This window comes from Felis catus, chromosome C2 (genome assembly GCF_018350175.1).
Source record: "Felis catus isolate Fca126 chromosome C2, F.catus_Fca126_mat1.0, whole genome shotgun sequence".
In the NCBI taxonomy this organism is placed as follows: Eukaryota; Metazoa; Chordata; class Mammalia; order Carnivora; family Felidae; genus Felis; species Felis catus.
The window spans coordinates 93,527,337-93,547,167 of record NC_058376.1 but is presented as its reverse complement, the minus strand read 5'-3'; the positions used below and the strand labels follow the sequence as shown (position 1 = coordinate 93,547,167).

At 41.1% G+C, this 19,831-nt stretch overlaps 1 protein-coding gene across 1 annotated transcript; it reads right to left on the bottom strand.

The window, feature by feature from the left end:
- Positions 1–1,869: 1,869 nt before the first annotated feature.
- TNFSF10 (TNF superfamily member 10) lies at positions 1,870–18,334 on the bottom strand. Its single transcript, NM_001130844.1, is given in 5 exon segments — positions 1,870–2,303; positions 3,955–4,059; positions 9,879–9,918; positions 12,510–12,647; positions 18,212–18,334. Coding segments are annotated over 5 exon segments (840 nt in total).
- Between the last annotated feature and the right edge of the window lie 1,497 nt (positions 18,335–19,831).

The window sequence follows — 19,831 nt, the reverse complement described above, 5'->3', positions numbered from 1 at the left end:
ATTCACTTCTTCTGTAAGATACGTCAGATAAAAGATACCATGAAAAAGAAATTAGAAGTCCTACCTCCTCCCCCAAAATGTCCTTTTCCCCATTTTTAGTAATCTTGGTACTATAAAACAAATGCAAGTACTAGATCAACAAAAACCACACATTTTTAACATGTCATTTTTATTGAAAAAGTAACATTTTTAAAATTTAGTATAAAAATATAGAGTAAAAATTGATATTCTCTTTCATTTCTGAATTTTATATTCACAATCATTGCAGTTTTTTACTTTGAGTTTTAAATCTTTGCTTAAAAGTTCTTCTTTGAGGCGCCTGTCTGGCTCAGTCGGTGGAGCCTGTGACTCTTATCTTGGGGTTGTAAGTTTGAGGCCTTTGCTGGGTGTAGAGAGGACTTAAAAATTAAATCTTAAAAAAAAATTAAAAATAAAATAAAAAATAAAACCTCACTTTGAGGTTACTTTTTAAATTCCTTGAAGTTTTTTCAGTGTAAGGGTTAAGGCAGGGGATATTTTTCATGTTTTCCCCCATATGATTAGATATTCATTTACTCAGTCATTCATTTATTCACAAATACATTTTGTGTGGTTACTATATTCAGGTACTGTCCCAGGTACAGAGGTTACAGATATGAGCAGGACTAAATGTTCCCTGCTATCACAGCCTTATATTCTAGAGATAGGAAGCAGGCTTTAAAAAACAGAGTAACAAATAAGCCAATTTGTCAGTATGTAAGAACTTGACTAGTGCTATGGAAAATAGAGTACAAAGGGCCAGAAGGACCAGGAATCTGCAGCATGCTGTAAATTTAAATTTAAATGAGCCTTTTTGAAAAAGCCCTATTTGATCAGACACATTTAAATGAACATTTGAGCACACAACCTGAAAGTGTAAATTAAGCTGTGCTTAGGATAATAATTAGAAGAGATTAGACAAATACGCCAACTAATTTTTTTCTCCAACTGGTTAGATTAAATGGCACAATGAACTATTCTGTGTCACAATTTTGGAAGATAAAAGCAATTGCTGTTCTGACAAAGGCAAAAAAATGATACAACCTTAAGGAGATGTATACTAGATAAGACATTTGGCAATGGAGAATAGGGTCGGGAGTGGGAATCAGATCTTTCTTTGACTCTTTTCTGCTGATTTACCTGTGTTTGTCATTTCCACTTTCCCATTTCTCCTCCTGCCCCCATGAGACCAAATTCCCTGATTTCTGATTGGCAGTTCACTCATCATAGAGTCCTTTATCAAAAATATTAGTGCTTTTGGCCAGTTTGACTTTTGGTAGAAAAAAGCACAAGCCATTCAGAAATAGCTCCTTATTTGGGCATCATAAATTTAGTTTGTTTTTTTAACAACACGATATTATTTCCACCAAATCCAGATGTATGAGATACCTCCTTTGACGTCATGCACAACACAAATTGCCTTCGCACATCGCATGTATAGGCAGAAGATTGCCTCCCAAGATCATGACCTTTTACTGGTTCCCCTTTCTCTTCCAACTTTGGGAATGGCAACTTGGAAGCAACCAAGGTGATATACTACTTAGAGATGGTCATTAATCTTCTGGAATCTTCACAAGAATAGATAATAAAGACAGATGTTTATAGGTACACAAGTGTTTGGTAACAGAATCTTCTAGATTCCTGCTAACAAGCTGATATCAGGAAGAGCCCAAGGTCTTTTGGCAATTTCACTTTCTTCTTGGTCGCTTTCTCAGACTTGGTCACTTTCACAGATATTAGAAAACCATGTGTTGTTTTGGTCTTTTGGTTGAAGCAGCTTTGCTCAGGCTTTCTTGCTTTGTTGTGACAAGCAATATTTGTTGAGAATACTGTTTTTCCTTTGCAGATTATTTAGCCAATTAAAAAGGCCCCAAAAAAACTGGCTTCTTGGTCCATGTCAATCAATTGCTCATTACTTACAGAGACAAAAATTCTGTCATTTTCCTTCAGCTCAAATATCCCACCTTGATAGATGGAATAGAGTCCATATTCTGAATCCTTAGACCAACAACTATTTCTAGCACTTTTCATTAGCAGTATCGGGTCAGGATAACTTGTGTATTTGTAGATATATTGTACCATTTGTTTGTTTCTCTTTCTGTTCTGTTCTGTCTCCTCAGGTTCCTGAAATCTAAAGTATGTTTGGGAATAGATGTAATAAAACCCCCTCTGATGAATAACCAGCTCACCATTCCTCAAGTGCAAATTATTCAAGAATGAATGTCCTTTTCTTGATGACTCCCAGGAGTTTATTTTCTGACCCAAAGCTTTTTCATTCTTGGAGCCTGGAGGAAGTTTAGAGAGAAAGAAAGTTAGAAGAAGAAAGTTTGTAGCAAAGGCAAGAAATATCTCAGTAGCCATGGCTAGCCAGTTTTTTGGTTGGGATTATAAAGAATTTCAATCTAATATAAACCTTCTTGCTCCTTCAATCTTACAAGATTCTGAATATCTTATAAAAATCTGGAGGCTACTGTATCATTGTGACCTGCTGTGAGTCCCTTTCTTTTCTGTGCCTCATCCACCACTTAACACTATATCTGCCAAACTCAGCTCTAAACTGTAGCACAGGGGATGATTAACTCAGATGGCAATCTGCCTGCGCAGAACTTCTGTCCCAAACCCCTGCCTCCCTTCCTAGGCAGGTGAACTAAAATGAACAACACGTAACGAAACCAAAAGAAATATATCTGTTTCCTTAAGCCTGAAGCTCAGAACTTATCGCTATTCCTTTGGATCACTTTGGGCTCCTTCTTGGTCTTTCTCAGCAATCCAGAGTCAAAGGCACCATTCAGACAGAAAGCATCTCTAGTACACAATAAGACAGGGCATAAGGTTTGGCAAAGAGGTCCAGATTTAAAGATCTTTGGACCCTTGGATCTTTAACTCCCAAAGACTTTAAATGAAAAAGGGCCCTACCAAAATAGGATATTCCTTTCAACTTTGGGCTCATCTCCACGATTGGTGTAAAGTTTAGTTTTTCAACAGGGCAAAACAACTGTTGTATTTCTTGATAAATAGTAAACACTAACATTATAATAATGATCTCACTCATAGGCAGAATATGTCTCTCATTCATAAAACATGAGTTCAGGAATACCAAGAAGACAACTGCCCAGGAAAAAAAAATGAAAAAAAATTCCAAATCTTTTCATCTTTTAACTGATACTTGAAATTTCTTTAACTTGAGATAAAACCTTTTGTAATAATAAAAGCAACTATTTATTAAGTACTTACAATACACAGGAATTTTGCCTGTGCTAATCTTCACTATTTTATGAGTTAAAGATTATCTCCACTTCATATATGAGGAAACTGAAGCTTTATTTGATTAGGTAATTTGCTCAAAACATATATCTAGGTAAAGAGGGGCTGGTATTCCAATGTGCGTATTTAGACTGTAAAACTCTTGCATTGTTATAGCACTGTATGGACACCTGTTCTTTAGTTAAGAAGTACGCTTACCATATTGGCTAAGCTATATGAAACTGACATTTCTCTAAGTGAGAAATGGTCAAATATTGGCAATTTCCCATAGTTCGACCAAGTAGAAATGCCACAAGGAATAACTAGTCACTTCTGGTGAAAGTATATGACTGACTCGGAACTCCTAAGGAGAAGGAATATTTGATGGAGGGAGAAAGAGAAATTACTTTGAAGAAGAAGAAGAAAAGCACATATAGGGGCATGGGAAACTCTAAGACAGAGTTCTCCCACCAGAGGATTCTCCTGAGAGCATTTATGCCAGAGTAGTTACTGAGCTATTTTCTCTTGTAATCTTCCTTCTGAGGAAGAGCCAATCTGAGCCCCAGTTACCACTGAGCATTTTGTAGATAGTCATATAGACATTTCATGTAGAAAGTTGAAAGAACAAATTATTTGGAACGAATTTTTTCATTGCCTTCCTTGAAACCATGATATATTTGTTGTTTCTCTTACTTGGAACTGGGAATGTGCTTCTTCTCCGACTGGTTCCAGTTATGTGAGCTGCTACTCTCTGAGGACCTCTTTCTCTTACTAGGTAAGGAATATTTAGCTGCTTTTCTAAAAGAAAAATGACAAAGAATCTTCAGCACTTGTCAAACTACTTTTCAAATACATTGCTATTCAGAACTGTTGTTGATCAGACATCATAAGCACACTGTGCTTCCAAAATTGATTGTATGGTCGCTCATAAAAGCAGCCCATATATTAATATGATGATCCATCTATTCCAGCTTATGTTTAATTTGGAAAGTATTTTAGATGAGAAGAATAAGCAGCAACTTGGATTATAATTTATCGACATATCAGAGATAAGGTCCAACCAGAATACAACAAAATGAAGATTATGGCCCTTTTCCAAAACAAACAAACAGACAAACAAAAACCAAACAAGTAAATAACCATGGACATGTAATAACTCTGCTTGAGTCATTTAAAATGCACAAATAACCAAGTCTTGGCAAATTTCCACTTTGAGTTATATATAGAGACAATCAGAGTGATTCTGATTCTAAAGGAGTAGCAGTGTAACAATGGTCCAAAGATGCTACAAACTGGTATCCAACAGTCATCCCTTCACCACCCCCCCCAAGAGAAATATGAATTGGCATACTGGTCATGATAATCAATATGTAAACATAAAAATCACTGGCTCACTAGATCATAATAAACACATAACACCTATTGATCACATTCCAAAGTACTTTGGAACAGACTTTAAATATACAAATTCAACATATTACCCTTTAATTTTTAAATTTTTATTTATTTTGAGAGAAAGAGAGAGAAAACATGAGTGGAGGAGAGGCAGAGAGAGGAGAGAGAGAATCCCAAGCAGGATCATGTTCAACATGGAGCCCAATGTGGGACTCCATCCCACAACTCTAGGATAATGACCTGAGCCAAAATCAAGAGTGGGACACTCAACTGGCTGAGCCACCCAGGTACCCCAACAAACTACCTCTTTTTAAAAAATCAGCTTAAACGTCCCAAGTGTGCTTCTACTGGTTGTTAAGATAAATTATATTCTTTCATCAAGCAAATATTGCCAGGACTAAGGCACTGCACTATGCTGTATATGGGTTGCAAAGATTAGCCACTGATTGCACTGACTGAGCCCTCAAAGGACTTACAGTCTTTTAGGAAAAATATAAATTAGAAAGTGAAAATTTACCTGTGAGAAATATAAATAAAGGGTGATGGGTGTTCACTAGAGGGAGAGATTCCTACTTATTGGAGAATTGAGGTCAGGTGAGGGTTTGTGCTAATGCTTACTCCAATAAACCAAAGTGCCCATCACATCTATGCCAGGCACTCTTTTAGGAGCAAGGAGAAAGAATATAAATAAATTAACGCAAACAAACATTTGAGGTGCAAATGGTAATTTGATCTGAATAGGATGAGGATGGGCAGGCTTGGGAAGGAGGGCTGGAAGAAGGGCATTATCTGAGATCTAGGCCAGAGGCCAGAGGCAGGACTCACAAAGCATTCCTGGGACACAGACAAGAGAGGAGTTCAGTTTTAGGCTTGAATGAGGAGCCAAACTATAGAGGATTTGAATGTTAAACTAAGAGATTTGGATTTTACAGGATGTGGATTTTGAATGATTTGGGGCAGGGAAGTAAAGGGACAATGTGTTGTGCTTTAGGCTATCCTGTCTCAAAGAAAGCTGTGATGGTTAGAAGGTGAGAGGGCTGGAGACTGGCAAGTAAGTGATCAGGACTGAGAATAGGAGGCCTTAATCTAGGCTAGTAGGTGGGGGAACTGAGAAGAGGTGGTTAAAAAAGGGAAAGAATAAATAGGAAACGGGAATCTCTTCCATCTATCTGGTATGAGTTGTTGCTTATTCAGGATGGGAAGGCATTTGTACAGTACTGAATACCAAATATATCATGAGGCTGCATGGTCAATTACATAATGCTCTCAGAATGCTCAGCTTTCAAGGTTGATGTGTCCATTCACCTTGAACTCCCACTGTTAAATAATTCATAATGCCTTGCCTGCCCTTAGACCTTAACACTTTGTTTTAAAATATTCAATAACTGAATCCAATTATAAATATCTTGCATTTGAGGTCATTGCAAGGATATGGGAAAGCCTAGATAGAAAGCAAATTCTAAAGAGGATATTTCCTCTTTAGAGGCTATAGCAAACACTTCCTAGAAAAGAAACCTGTCAATGTGTCTATTTGGATGTCATCAATACATCTAGGTATGCTGATTAGTATATGATTTCTACATTTCATTGGGATGAGTGAAAAAGAGTATTTTTCTTACAACACTGAAAGTGTTGTACGTACATCTACTATAGATCGTAGATCTGTTGTGCCTCATCAGAAGAGGAAGAGTATTCAATGTTCTGACTACCACTTTTGCTTTTGGGGAAAGAATGCTTAGACCCTGGGATCAGGTCTTATCTTGTTTAATAAAAGCTATTTAATAAAGAAAAATGGGAGTTGTTAAGTAATGAGGAAGCTTATCATATTGAAAAAAGATAGGTGACCGGGCACTTGGGTGGCTCAGTTGGTCGTGTCCAACTCTTGATTTCGGTGCAGGTCATGATCTCCCAATTCATGGGATCAAGCCCTCCATTGGGTTCTGCATTGGCAGTGAGGAGCCTGCTTGGGATCCTCTCTCCCTCTTTCTCTGCCCCTTCTCTCTCTCTCTCCCCCTCTCTCTCCCTCTCTCTCTCTCTCTCTCAAGATAAATAAACATTAAAAAGAAAAAAGGAAAAAGAATAGTTGAAAAGTAGAAAGACGTCATTACAACACTTATATTGAAGAACATTTTCTTCTCTGCCAGGCTGGTATGCCCTAAGTCTCTGGTATATGTATTCAGGCCTCTATGGCTATTATCATGGGAAAATGGGACTATGGTGAGCCAAATGTGAAGAAGTAGCAAACTGATTTAATAGTTTTATTTACTTATGTATTCACTTTAAAAATATGTATTAAGAACCCTCTTTTTTGAGAGAGAGAGAGAGAGAGAGAGAGAGAATGTGTACATGAACAGAGGAGGGGCAGAGGGAAAGGGAGAATCTTAAGCAGGCTCCACACCCACCACAGAGACTTGCTCAGGGCTCAATCTCACGACCATGAGATCATGACCTGAGCAGGAATCAGGAGTCAGATACTCAACCACTGAGCCACCCAGGCACCCCTGTATGAAGAACCTTCTATGTGGAGAGAGATGGTGGTGGCACAGTATTGTGAATGCACCATTTGCCACTACACTGTGCACTGCAAAATGGTGAATTGTAAAATTTTTGAAGGTAGTGGGGTAGGAGGGTCCTGAACTCACATCCTCCCATGGACACACCAAGGCTACAACCACATATAGAGCAATGCTCTCTGAGAAGGACCTGAAGACTGCAGAACAGCTCTTCCACAGCTAAAGATATAAAGAAAGAGCCACATGGAGAAGAGTTGAAAGGGGCAGAGACAAGTCTGGTCAGGACCCACACCCCAGGTGAGGCGATCTACAAGTTGGGGGGATATCATAGGCGTGAAATTCCCTCTGGGGAGCAAGGGATTCAAGCTCCACATGGGACACTGACCAGGGGCCTGCACTGGGAAGACAAGCTCTCACCATGTCCAGCTTTGAGAATGAGTGGGGCTCAACTCCAGGGGAGCCAGCTAGCACCACTCGCCTCATCCTGGCATTACCCTGTGGACCTGTCCCCCTCAATCTTCCCATCCCCTAAAGCAGCTGGGCTGAGATCAATTATCCCCATGAAGCTGCTCCTTCCCTGCCACATGCCAGGGGTGACCTCAGCTGAGACCGGCGTCCTTCCAAAGTGGCTTCTGACCCAGGGCAGGTAGCCAGACCTAGGGCCAGCCACACCCACCAGCAGTTGTGGCCTAGTCACTACAGGAGGATACACACAGTCCACACAAGGAACACTCTTGAAGTGCCTGATTCTGGTGACCAGAGAGGATATTTCTGGTCGCCACAGAATACCTTCCACATAAGGCCACTCCTTCATGAAAAGATGCTCAGCATTGCTCATCATCAGGAAAATAAAAACCAAAACCATGATGAGATACCACCTCAGATGTGGTAATAACAAAAGGACAAGAAACAACAAGGGTTGGTAAGGATGTGGAGAAAAGGGAACCCTACTACATTGTTGGTGGGAATATAAATTGGTGCAGTCACTGTGGAAAACAGTATGGAGAGTTCTCAAAAAGTTAAAAATAGAAAAACCATATGATCCAGCAATTCCACTTCTAGATATTTATCCCAAGAAAATGAAAGTGAAATCACTGTCTCGAAAAGATATATCCACCATTATATTCACTGTAACATTGTTTATAATAGCCAAGATATGGAAGCAACGTTAAGTGTCCATCAACAGATGAATGGATAAAGAGGCTGTGGTACACATACACACACACACACACACACACACACATACACACACACACACACTGGAACATTATTCAGGCATAAAAGAGAATAAAATCTAGCCATTTAAGACAACATGGATGGATGCAGAGGGTATTATGCTAAGTGAAATAAGTTAGACAGATAAAGACAAATAACATAAGATTTCACTTATATGTGGAATCTAAAATCTAAAATAAACAAACAAAACAAGACAAAAAGACTCATAGGTACAGAGAACAAACTGGTGGTTTCCAGATGGGAGTGGGGTGAGGAGATGGACGAAATAGGTAAAGGTGATTAAAAGGTACAAATTTCCAGTTGTAAAATAAATAAGTCACGGTAATATAAAATGCAGCATAGGGAAGATAGTGAATAATATTGTAATAATTCTGTATGGTGACAGATGGTAACTATACTTATTGTAGTGTGCATTTTGTAATGTATATAAATGTCAAATCACTATGGGGTACATCTAAAATGAATATATTATTGTATGCCAACTATACTTCAATTAAAATATAAAATGAGAATGACACCTTTTATCCCCCCCCAAAAAATATTACTTGTATATTATGTGAATTTCATCTCAATCAAAATACATACATGCGTGCACAAAAGGTGGTCCACCTAAGGGCCAGGGGAATAAAAGATTCTACTAGGTTTGGAGCATAGAGTTAGGTGCTAGGTATAGAGAAATGAGAGAAATAGACATGTGTTCTATCTTTATGTATCTTTAAAGTAGTGGGGAATCAGCACACAGATAAAAAATACATAAAAATGGAAAGAGATGAAAGGAGGTGCTTGTTATCTTACCTAAATAAGGTAGCCAGGGACATTCTCTCTGAAGAAGTAACATTTAGGCGATAGTTTGAGAATGAGAAGGAGTCAGTTGTATGAAAAGCCAGGAAGGGAAGAAGCCAGCCTGGGGAATGGCCCTTTGAGGGGAGCCCTTAAGAGCTCCCCTCTTAAGGGGTTAAGAGCAGGGTGCTGACCATGAAGAGGAAGGTGACCATGGGTGAGGGACCATGAGAGAATTGTGGTGGGTGGGTCAGTGGGTGAAGGATTGCTGGGAAAAATGATGAAGTGAGGGGCTCTTGCATAAAGAAGGGCATAGAGCTTAGTGGTGGTCAGAAGCAGAGAAAAGATGAGTTACTTGGGGGCCTTTACTTATCTTACTTCCATCCATGTACCAGAAAGGATTTAGATGGCTCGTTTATGAAACACTGGCAAGTAAAAGATAAATAATGGAAGAAATTGAGATGAAAGGAAAATCCACATTGGGAGAAATAAAGTTTTGACCATAGGTGGGCCACAGATTTGGCCCTAAGTGTTCTGCCAGTGCAAATAGGAAAATAGAATCAAGTGTTTTGAGACACCGAGTAGAAGTTGGAGGGGGGATATGTGGATGCGAGCAGAGAAGAAGAGCTGGAGAACTAGTCACCCCGTCATGAAGTTGACAGTAGAAAATTAAAATAACAAAAAAAATACTACCTGGAACTGTAGGAATGGTTTCCTCATAGGTTCTCAAAATCTGCAAACAGTATTGAATAAAGCTTGTTAATTTCCCTAAAAATAATTAAACTGACTACAGAATGCCTATGGCTCTTCTTGCGGGTGTCTGAGATGAAATTTCTACATAGGACATCAACGCCAGAAGCTTTAGTTGTTCAAGCACAGAGTTTGTGTGGGGTAGGGTGGGAGATGGGGTGAATACTGAGGCAGAGGCAGCTGTTCCCGCATGGTGACCGAGGATGGTCCTATGTCTGGGAAAGTTCTGTTTCTTGATGAAGTCTTCAAAAGGCCACACCTGAAGCAACACAGGAGGAAGGTGCCAGCTGCCAAGTTTGGACAGGCTAATGTTCCCTCAAACCCCCTTGTAGCTAATGGATGTGGCAACCATGCCACTTCACTCTCTCTGTGTGGGGTGTGTGTCTGCACACAAATGTGTGTATATGTGCACTACGTAATAGCGTTCAGGAGCTTTGCATTGGGCAGACCCAAGTCTCAAGATATAAGGCACACTTCCTCTCTCTTGGGATGCCCACAGACACAGAGCCCATCAAGCCGGGACCTGCAACACTGTCATTCTCTCATTTCTGACATTGGCTAGGGCGTTCTTCACATCAACATAAAAAATAATATCTTTACTAAACAACTAACATCACTTTCTTTGTACTAACCAGTGGGGAAAACCAGTAAGAAAGAGTGAAACCTTAGCCTTTCTATCAGACGGGCTAATGCGGACTGCTCATCCACAGCTTCTAAACTCCCCTCCACCCAGCTCTGCTACTTGGGCCTTTATCCATCACTGCCTTCCTTTCCTGCCACTGTTGTTAATTTTGAAACTGCCAGAAACTCCCCTCCTCTGTACTCCCACCCCAGAGCAGAAGCTCTCTGCCTTCCCCTTGGCCTCAAGCCCTGACCTGGTAATGGAGGGTCTGCCAATAGCACAATGGGCACTCGTATATGGAAGGGAAAGGAGCCGTGCCTCGGCATAGTCTCTGTCTCTCTCTCATTCTGGGACAGAAGGGAGGAAGGAAGAAGGAGGAGCAGCAGGAAAGAGAGAAGGGTAATTCCTACAGCTTGGAAACAGATTAAAAGAATAATGACTGTCTGGTCAGAAGGTCCAGATTCAGATCTGTCAATCATTAGCTCTGGAAAACTTTGCTCGTTACTTAACTGATATAAACTTTAATTTCTTCATCTATTTAAAAAATAAAAAAGAGGAAGATAATAATGCTTCCTTCCTCACAGAGCTGTTATGGGGATTAAATGAGATATCCTACGTAATGGGCATAGGATGTTTACTGGAAATAGTCTGTTCCATTAATGGTGCCTGGAAAAAAAAAGGGAACTCTTTCCCCCCTTTTTGTCTGCATCCTCTTCCAGCTTCTGCCTGTTCCAGTTAGTGGCAGCATATGAGGATGGGAGGGAGAGAGAGAACAGCAAGAAAGAGGTATGTGCAATCTATCCCCACCCCTTTTCAGTCTCCAGATTTCTGCCCTAGTTCTGAGTTTCTCTCCCCTACCACCTGTGGGTTTGCCCCCATGAACACCAGGGACTGCAGAGTCCCATTCATTCCTCGGTCTTCTCAGGATGTTTCCCAACCCTGGGCCTTTCCTCGTCCTCGCCACTTGGGGCCACAGAGTCACAGCTGCATCACTATAGCTTGTGCTGTGAGCTGGTGGGCACACTTTTCCGGCCTCCAGGCGAAGTCAGATTTCATTTCTCATAGAAATGGCATCATAGATGACATCTGGGCTCTACTATGAGGACTGTTTGGGGTTATAAATCAGAGCTCTAACCACTGACATAACACTGTTTCAGTGGAAAGACAGGGCACCAAACAATGGACTTTCAATCATATCTTTAAAACACATCTTCTTTCCGCCCTGGGAATGTCCCCAGTATTTTTAAAACAATAACAGTGTATCCTAGTTTACAGAGTATTTTTATACCCATGTTCTCTTCTGACCTTTCTGGAAGGCAGAAGGCAAAACTATGAAAGCAAAATGATATAATTTGGTGAAATAAACTACTAGCTAACATAGTGTTTCTGCTAGAGATCCTGCATCCATAAACAGATATTTTGTAATTTGTCACTTATTGACTATATATTGAGATGTCATCACCTTCAATTTCTCAAAGCGTCTCTTCGTTCCCTCTTCTTTCCTCTTTTTTCATCTCTATGTGCATACACAAATAAAGATATATTTAATTGCAGACATCAACAAGGTGCAAAGATTATAAAACACCATTATTTGGCATCTTTTGTCTTCTGAACAACAACAAAACCACACACATCTTTTATCATTGTGTGATCTTGAACACATTGCCCAGTCTGTGCCTCAATTTTCCACAATGTGAGATAAAAAGGGCAGACTAGATGGGGAGGCTCTCTGGAGGAGAGGAATGAGCTCTAGCCTGGGAGTCAGCCAGGCCCCTCTGTTTGGTGCTGTTCCACTTTCTTCTAGTTTTAGGAATTTGGGGGAGATCACTAAAACACTCTGGGCCTCTGTTGTCTCCTTTGCAAAATGAGGCATCTACGCTTGATGATCCTAGGTGTTCTTTCTCTTGCGACCCTCCACGTCTGCTGGCGGAGTGACCCGGTGGTCCACCTACCTTTCTAACAAACTGACGGAGCTGCCATTTCACTTGCCAGCACGGGGTGTTCATACTCTCTTCATCATTGGGGTCCCAAGGGATATCGTCTTCCTTTAAGAAACAAGCAATGCCACTTTGGGAGTATTTGTCCTGCATCTGGGTTAAGATGGAATATAATACATTATTATAGAGAAATGCTTTTTATTTTTGTTCATTTACAAGTTAAGACAACAGGAACCAATGACAGATTCAGAGAAGTCTTGGTACCTTGGATAAGCTTGTGGGTTGAAATAAACAGTAAGCATGCTGTCCTTTGTCTTATGAATAAATATAAGCAGTCAGACGTGGTGAGAAGGATACAGGTGTGGGCCAGACATCCTGGGTCACAATGCCCTTCACTGATCCTGCCGTTAAACAGCTGTGTGTCCCTCAACAAATTGCTTTTTCTCTTCTGTGTCTATTTTTCATTTGAGTTTTGAGCTGGTTCATTGTGGTGATCTTTGAGGTCCTTTCCACCTCTGAGATGGGGGGGTGTCCCATTCTAAAGCTGGGAAGCTATCTAGGTACAAAGTAGGCAATAGAGTCCATTTAAATTCCAGCATCCTAAATAAAAAATTAAACAAATCCTCTGGGATGCAGACGATATTGTGTAAATTCTAGTTATTGTGATTTCTAGTCCTCTGGATGGCCAAATCTGGACCATATTGCCACTGAAAATCTTAATGTTGTCTCATTAAATGTCCACACTAGCTAGGGATTTACCTGCAGAGACTTGAAACACCATTTGGAGGTTTGCCCCCTCCTTCTGAGAACAAACAGTTATAATGGCCAGGTAATTTTCAATAAAGTCCTAGCTTGATATTAAACACACACACACACACACACACACACACACACACACACACACACACACACACGTGCATGCACACATGGAACAAATGCATGCACGCATATATCCCAAACCACTCAGCACATTGCAGGGTGATAACTGGTTAATTTTACAAAGAAAAATGGGAAGTCCATGCAAGGCCAGACATTGTTTTTTGGTTTTTTTTTTCTTTCCTGTTTTCGTTTTTAACAAGTGGGATTGAGGATATGTTATTTCTCTGTACAAATCTGAATTGTCTTTCTCTGGGGAAATAAATGGGAAAATGGCCATTTTTATCTGTTGTTTGAACTTAGAGGACTCCCAAGCTTGAAGGAAAGACCAAACAATGATGCTCCTTCTCATAAAAAGACAATCTCATTCCAGGTCAAAATAACTTGTTTATGGGAGGTCCCAGCCAGAGTCAGCTGGTTCTGTACTCAGTCATGCACTCCTTGGACATTTGATCCAGGTCCTTCAAGTGTAAAAGTACAAACCTAAGCTGATTAATTCCTTCCACACACTCTGGCATAGAACATTCATTTACTTTTAAATGTTTATTTTCTTTCTTCCTGTTTTAAATTACAACAGTAAAACATTCAGCCTAGTAAATGTAGTAGGGGTGACAGCTGGGGCCACCTGAGTAGAGACACAACTAGCAGTGGAGTCAGTCAACATCACTCTGTCCCTACCCGCCCCATGGCCTTCTCCTGTAGAGTTCTATTTGCATCTCCAACATATGTGGGAGCTGAAAAGCATTTCCCAGAAAAGCACTCAATTACGTATAGTTTAGAAATATGAGAACATATCTAGCAAATCGGGGCGTAGGATTGGAGAGGAAAAGCTGGATGTAGTACAAGGCCTGAGGGTGATTCCAGGAAGAGCAAGTTAGCTTCATTGGACACTGTCCCAGTGCAGCCGGTATGGGTGTTCTCTGGCCAGACATTGGTATGATAAAACTGAATAAACAGGCTCACAAACTTCTGTAACATGTTGAGATGAAAAGTTGTGCATGACACAGAGGGGAGGGAGTGATTTATTTTCTTACTTCACAGCAGTTAGAAGCTGTCTCAGCAGGAAAAGATGAAGAACATGGAGGATAGGGCCAGGGGCAAGAAAGGGCAGAGCTGAGCACTGACTGAGACTGGGCGGCCATGGTAGCTGGCAGCTGCCTGTGAACCGAACTGGGTGGAAGCAGGGACTAGCCCAGGCCAGAACCAACTGCTGCCTATAGGCTCTGGCTGCCCACTGGGGGTTTTCCAGAAACATCTCTAGCAGGTGGGAGGGAGAACCCTGAAAGCTGAGTAAGATCCTAGGTGTACATGGGAGGGAGCGTGACAAGCTAACGTGACTCCATTGTTACTCCCAAACTTAATGAAGCCTAGAAACATTGTTAGTACACAGGCAACCGGGAAAATATAGGAAAGTAAAGAACATTTTTCTAAATGAAAAATAAACAAAAACACACTAAAATCACCCTCATCCTACTTCCTAATTAAGCTCTGGATGATCTCTCTTGTTTACAGGGCTGTCTGTGGGCAGTTTTGTGCGTGACCGTTTTCTCTTAAGACTACATAAAAATGTCATGTTCTTTAAATCTACATGAAAATCTTATATAGATAGCATAGATGCTTTTATGACATTCACTGTAGAAAATTTATAAAATACAGAAAAACAAGACACCCATATACACCAAAAATACAGGAAAAAAGACACCCATAATCCCACCATTTAGAAGTCACAATGACCAGCATTTTGGTATTTCTCTTCTAGAAACCCAGAGAGAAAGCCCCAACCACCCTCCCCATCCCCCACATTTTCTTGTATTATCATATTTGGTGGTTTCTTCTACAGACTTTGGCCAATGCTGGCTACTAGATGCATGAGTGAGGGGTTGCTGTGGTTGTTTCAAGAATGATTCATGAGGATTAATATGATGTGTCTCTCTTTCCCCTTCTTTTGCACATCCTTTCCACTTCAAAGCATGAATTTCCTGCCTCACACCTCAAACCAGAGCTATTCTCTCCCTAACCACACGTGGGTGTTGGGGCAGGGGGATGTGTGTGCTATTTTCATTTGTATGCTTCTCAGGGACACAGCTTTCACACAGGTTCCTGCTCTTCTTCTCCAAAAGCCCTTGGTTTTGACAAGTGGATTTCTACTGTGTTGGTGTCATCACAAACATGGTGATTGCCTAGGCCACGACCAGCCAGTCCTTCACAGGGCTTTTGGGCTACAGGGTGGACTCCTTTGCCAGTTGACTCAAGGACTTCAAGGTGGCAGCACTGACCCTCTCTGCTGCCCTGACATTAGTGTCTAACAACTATTTTCTGCAAACCACAAATACCATAAAGAACCACTTATGGAGGTTGGTAGATAATGGTCCCCTTCTCCTTTGTCTTACCCATCTATGATACCACAGTGATAGGCAGCCCCCTTGTCACAAAACATTCTCAGAGAGACAAACTTTAGAGACTAAGCCCATATTTATTGATCATGCCTGCTAGTCTATAGGCTTATTTGGGAACATCCAGTTAGACGTTACTCAGCTCTCCTTAGGCCACACTCCCTAAAGTCCACTCAGTGTCTTTTCTAGAAAGTTTCATTAGCCAAAGTAGAATCTGTGATTTATTTTAGAAAATTAGTACTTATGTTAAGTATGCTTTTCCAAACTTTACACAACCAAAGAGATTCAGATTCATTTTTCCTTGCAAGCATTCCTGGTGAAGAGGTGGAAACTTCAAGAAACTTCTCAATACAATGGCCACAGTTTATTGAGCACTTACCTAATGCCAGGGTTCAAAATTGGACTTTCCCTTTAACCAGCTTTATAATCTTGGACAAATCGCTTAACTCCAAGAATCTTAGTTTACTTATGTGTAAAATGGGGTAATTATATATATGACTTTTGTTTTAGAGACAGAGAGTGGGGGAGGGGCAGGGGAGAGAGAGGGAGAGGGAGAGGGAGGGAGGGAGGGAGGGAGGGAGGGAGAATCCTAAGCAGGCTCCATGCAGAGCCCAATGCAGGGCTCAATCTCATGACCCTGGGATCATAACCTGAGCCAGAATCAAGAGCTGGATGCTCAACCAACTGAGCCACTCAGGCACCCCTACAGGATTTTTATAAGGATCAAATAGAGCAATATTTTGCAAAGTTCCTGGAACACAGTATTTGCTCAATATCTGTTAATTCTCTTTCCTTTCTGGAACTCTCAATGAATTCTTCTGCATGTCTATAAACATATGTATATATATGTAACTACACAATCAAGAAAAACATATGCACACGGGGACATGTTAAGATTTGAAATTTCCATTTTTATAGAATTCAAAAAATTACTTGATCATAAACCCAGACAATTGCATGAGTCTGCTCAGTCAAGAACCAGTTAATATAGTCTTAAAATTAGGCCAACTTGTAATGTCAGCAAATTGAGGCAATGATTTTCTTTCGTAATAAAGATACAGACTCATTCTGCTTATGCTGCAAAGTCAACAAAGGTTAGGACATTCTAGATCCAAACTTGTAAACACAGCAGTATTCCAGACTCTCATGCAGACTTAGAACTAGAGGCATGCTTATAGTTACATTGATGTTTTAGTTGCAGACATACAGCCTCTTCTGAATACAGCAAAGCTGACTTTACTGGTCACCTAATGGTAACCATCACTTATATAATTACTTGCAAGTCAAACAAGAGTCTACTTCATCCAAAGTCAAAGGAAAAATTTGCAAGTATCTGAGATAACCAAATTTATACTCCACAGGGTATACAAACTACATTTCCTTAACAGATACTCACTCTATGGCATTTGGATAATTTATATTTTTCTGAGACCCTTCTTACTTGCATTTCCTAGCCAGCTGGCAGATGTAATATTGCCTTATCAGTGTGCATCACAGGGTGCAAATATATTAACCCTGTGGACACCCTGTTGTGGAGGGAGGAATGTTACTTAGCTGCCTGAAGACCTGATTTCAACTCTGCTTCCAAAGCTCTGTCTGAGCCTGGATAAGTCATTTTGCCTGGGGGTCTCTAGTCTCCTCATCTATGAAATAGGGGGTGTTCAAAGTTCCTTCCAGCTCACAGTTCTCTACTATATAATACACAATTAGTCAAAAAATACATAAGAAGCCACAAGCTGACTTGGTTTATTGTCAGCAATTCTGCATTCATAGTTCCAAACGGTTTATACAGTTGAGAAGTACATGAACTAAAAAGCCACTAAGGTTTTTTTCTCTGTCAAATGTACCTGGATTCCTACTTGACCACCCACAGGCATAGAATAATTGTTTTATTTTCAATTATTTTATCATGAACAGTAAAATGCTGAGTCCATATGGTAACCTCTTTATTACAGGCTTTATGCGTGGCATGTCCGTGGCCAAGGAATAGACGCGTGCCAGTCCTTAATATCCTCTCTACTGTCAACAAAGAAGTGCCACAGATCTAAAACCAAAACATGTTTCTAAGATCTGACTTACCCTCCACCCCATGTCTTGGAGGAAAAAGAGAAACCTGATGACATTCCAAGACTCAGGTCTGATTTTAGTTCGATTGCTAGTATTGTAAACTATACATAGTGTTGAAGAGAAAAAAAAAAAAAAAAACAACCACCTCCGGAGTTTTGTTCCTGCATCTGCTAGTAGTTTGTAGCTGCACTTGGTTCACACAATCCTTTCAACTTACACTTTGACAAGGTCCTCAGCAATTACATGCGTTAGCAGTTAGGGTCCACAGGCAGAGAAAGGGAACAGTTTTTCCTACTGTAAAGTCTTCACAGAGGAGGAAACAGAGGCAGTTAACCAGGTTTGCCGAGAGCCTCGGTCAGGAACTGTGTGCATTGTACTGACCTGCCTCAGTTCACTGGTGAAGTACATGTAAGTCACGGCCACGCAGAGGGACTGCAGGAGCACAGTGAAGATCAGGATCAGCACGCAGGTCTGCCCGGGACTGGGGCCCGCCGGGGCCTGCATCTCGACCACGGTCCTGTCCTCTCCGACAGTCACTGCTGCAAAGGCAGCCAGACAGCAGGTTGTTGTTGTCGAACCAACCATCGGGGGTGGAGCCCTTTTTAGGTTTCGTTTATTAAAGAAATAATCAAAGTGAAACTGAAACAACATGCTGGAAGCCAGAGGAGCCAGAGAAACACTAGTAAAATTCTGGGAAGTTCTTTCCATTTTATAGGAATGTCAGGGACCAAGGAAGTAAACACACAGGAAAAAATTGTTCAGGGCACGTGGGTGACTCAATAGGTTAAGTGTCCCACTTCAGCTCAGGTCATGATCTCACGATTCAGGAGTTCGAGCCCTGTGTCCGGCTCTGTGCTGACAGCTCAGAGCCTGGAGCCTGCTTCAGATTCTGTGTCTCCCTCTCTCTCTGCCCCTCCCTTGCTCATGTTCTGCATGTGTCTCTCTCTCAAAGATAAATAAACATTAAAAGAAGGTTTTGTTTAATGTTTTGAAGTTGGAAGGACTGTGCGTTAAGTCAAACAGCTCCTCCCGCAATGCTCAGGGCCTTTGGGGTCCTGTGGATGCACCTTTACCCAGCAGCTGTACTGGTTCCTAAGCTCCCAGGCTGCATCTCCTGTCAGCAGCCTATCACTGGGAGCAGGAACCACAGATGTGACCCTGAGCTGAGGCCACTCTGGTCTGGAGATGCAGACTGCACTGGGAAAAGCATCCTTTGTCATCTACCCAAGGTCACTCATGGCCCCATGCAGCACTCAGCAGCCTGGCTGGTGTCTTTGGTTGGGAGGTGTGGTGTGGGGACAGCAAGCAACCCCTGGGACTCAGATGCCTGGAGTTAGATACTGGCCCTGCTGCTTCCTGATGTGTCACCCTAGGTGGATTTCTAAGGGCCTCGTTCTTAAGCTTCAGCATCCATGGGATGATGGTAGCACCTACCCCAAAGAGCTGTTGGAGGGTGAAATGAAATATTCATGCCTGGCTTCCTGGGGGTGCTTAGCAAATATAGGCTGTAATGTTTCTAGCAACAGAAATGGAGAGTGAAGTGGACAAGAGGGTGGAGCATGGACAGCTCTTCAACTTAATAAAAATTAAGTCCCATTTTACTCCTAAGCAAGATTTTATTGACAGTGAGATAGGGAATTCCAGAAAATGTACCTGAGTGGTTTAGACCAGCTACATTTACGTCCGAGGATTAATGAGATAGAGATGCAAAGCATTCATCATGGTCTCTGGCACCCCACCCCTAATTATATATATATACATTTGCTTTTCCATCTTTATCTAGGTTATTCTGTATATACATTAAAATTCATCAATTTCAAAGATACAGTTTGATTCATTTTGCTGATTGGGTACAAGGGTGTAGCCACAACCACAATCAAGATATAGAATAGTTACTTTGCTTTAAAAAGTTTTTCGGGGCCTGGGTGGCTCAGTTGGTTGGCGACTGACTCTTGATCTCCACTCAGGTCATGATCTCACTGTTGGTGGGATCAAGCCCCA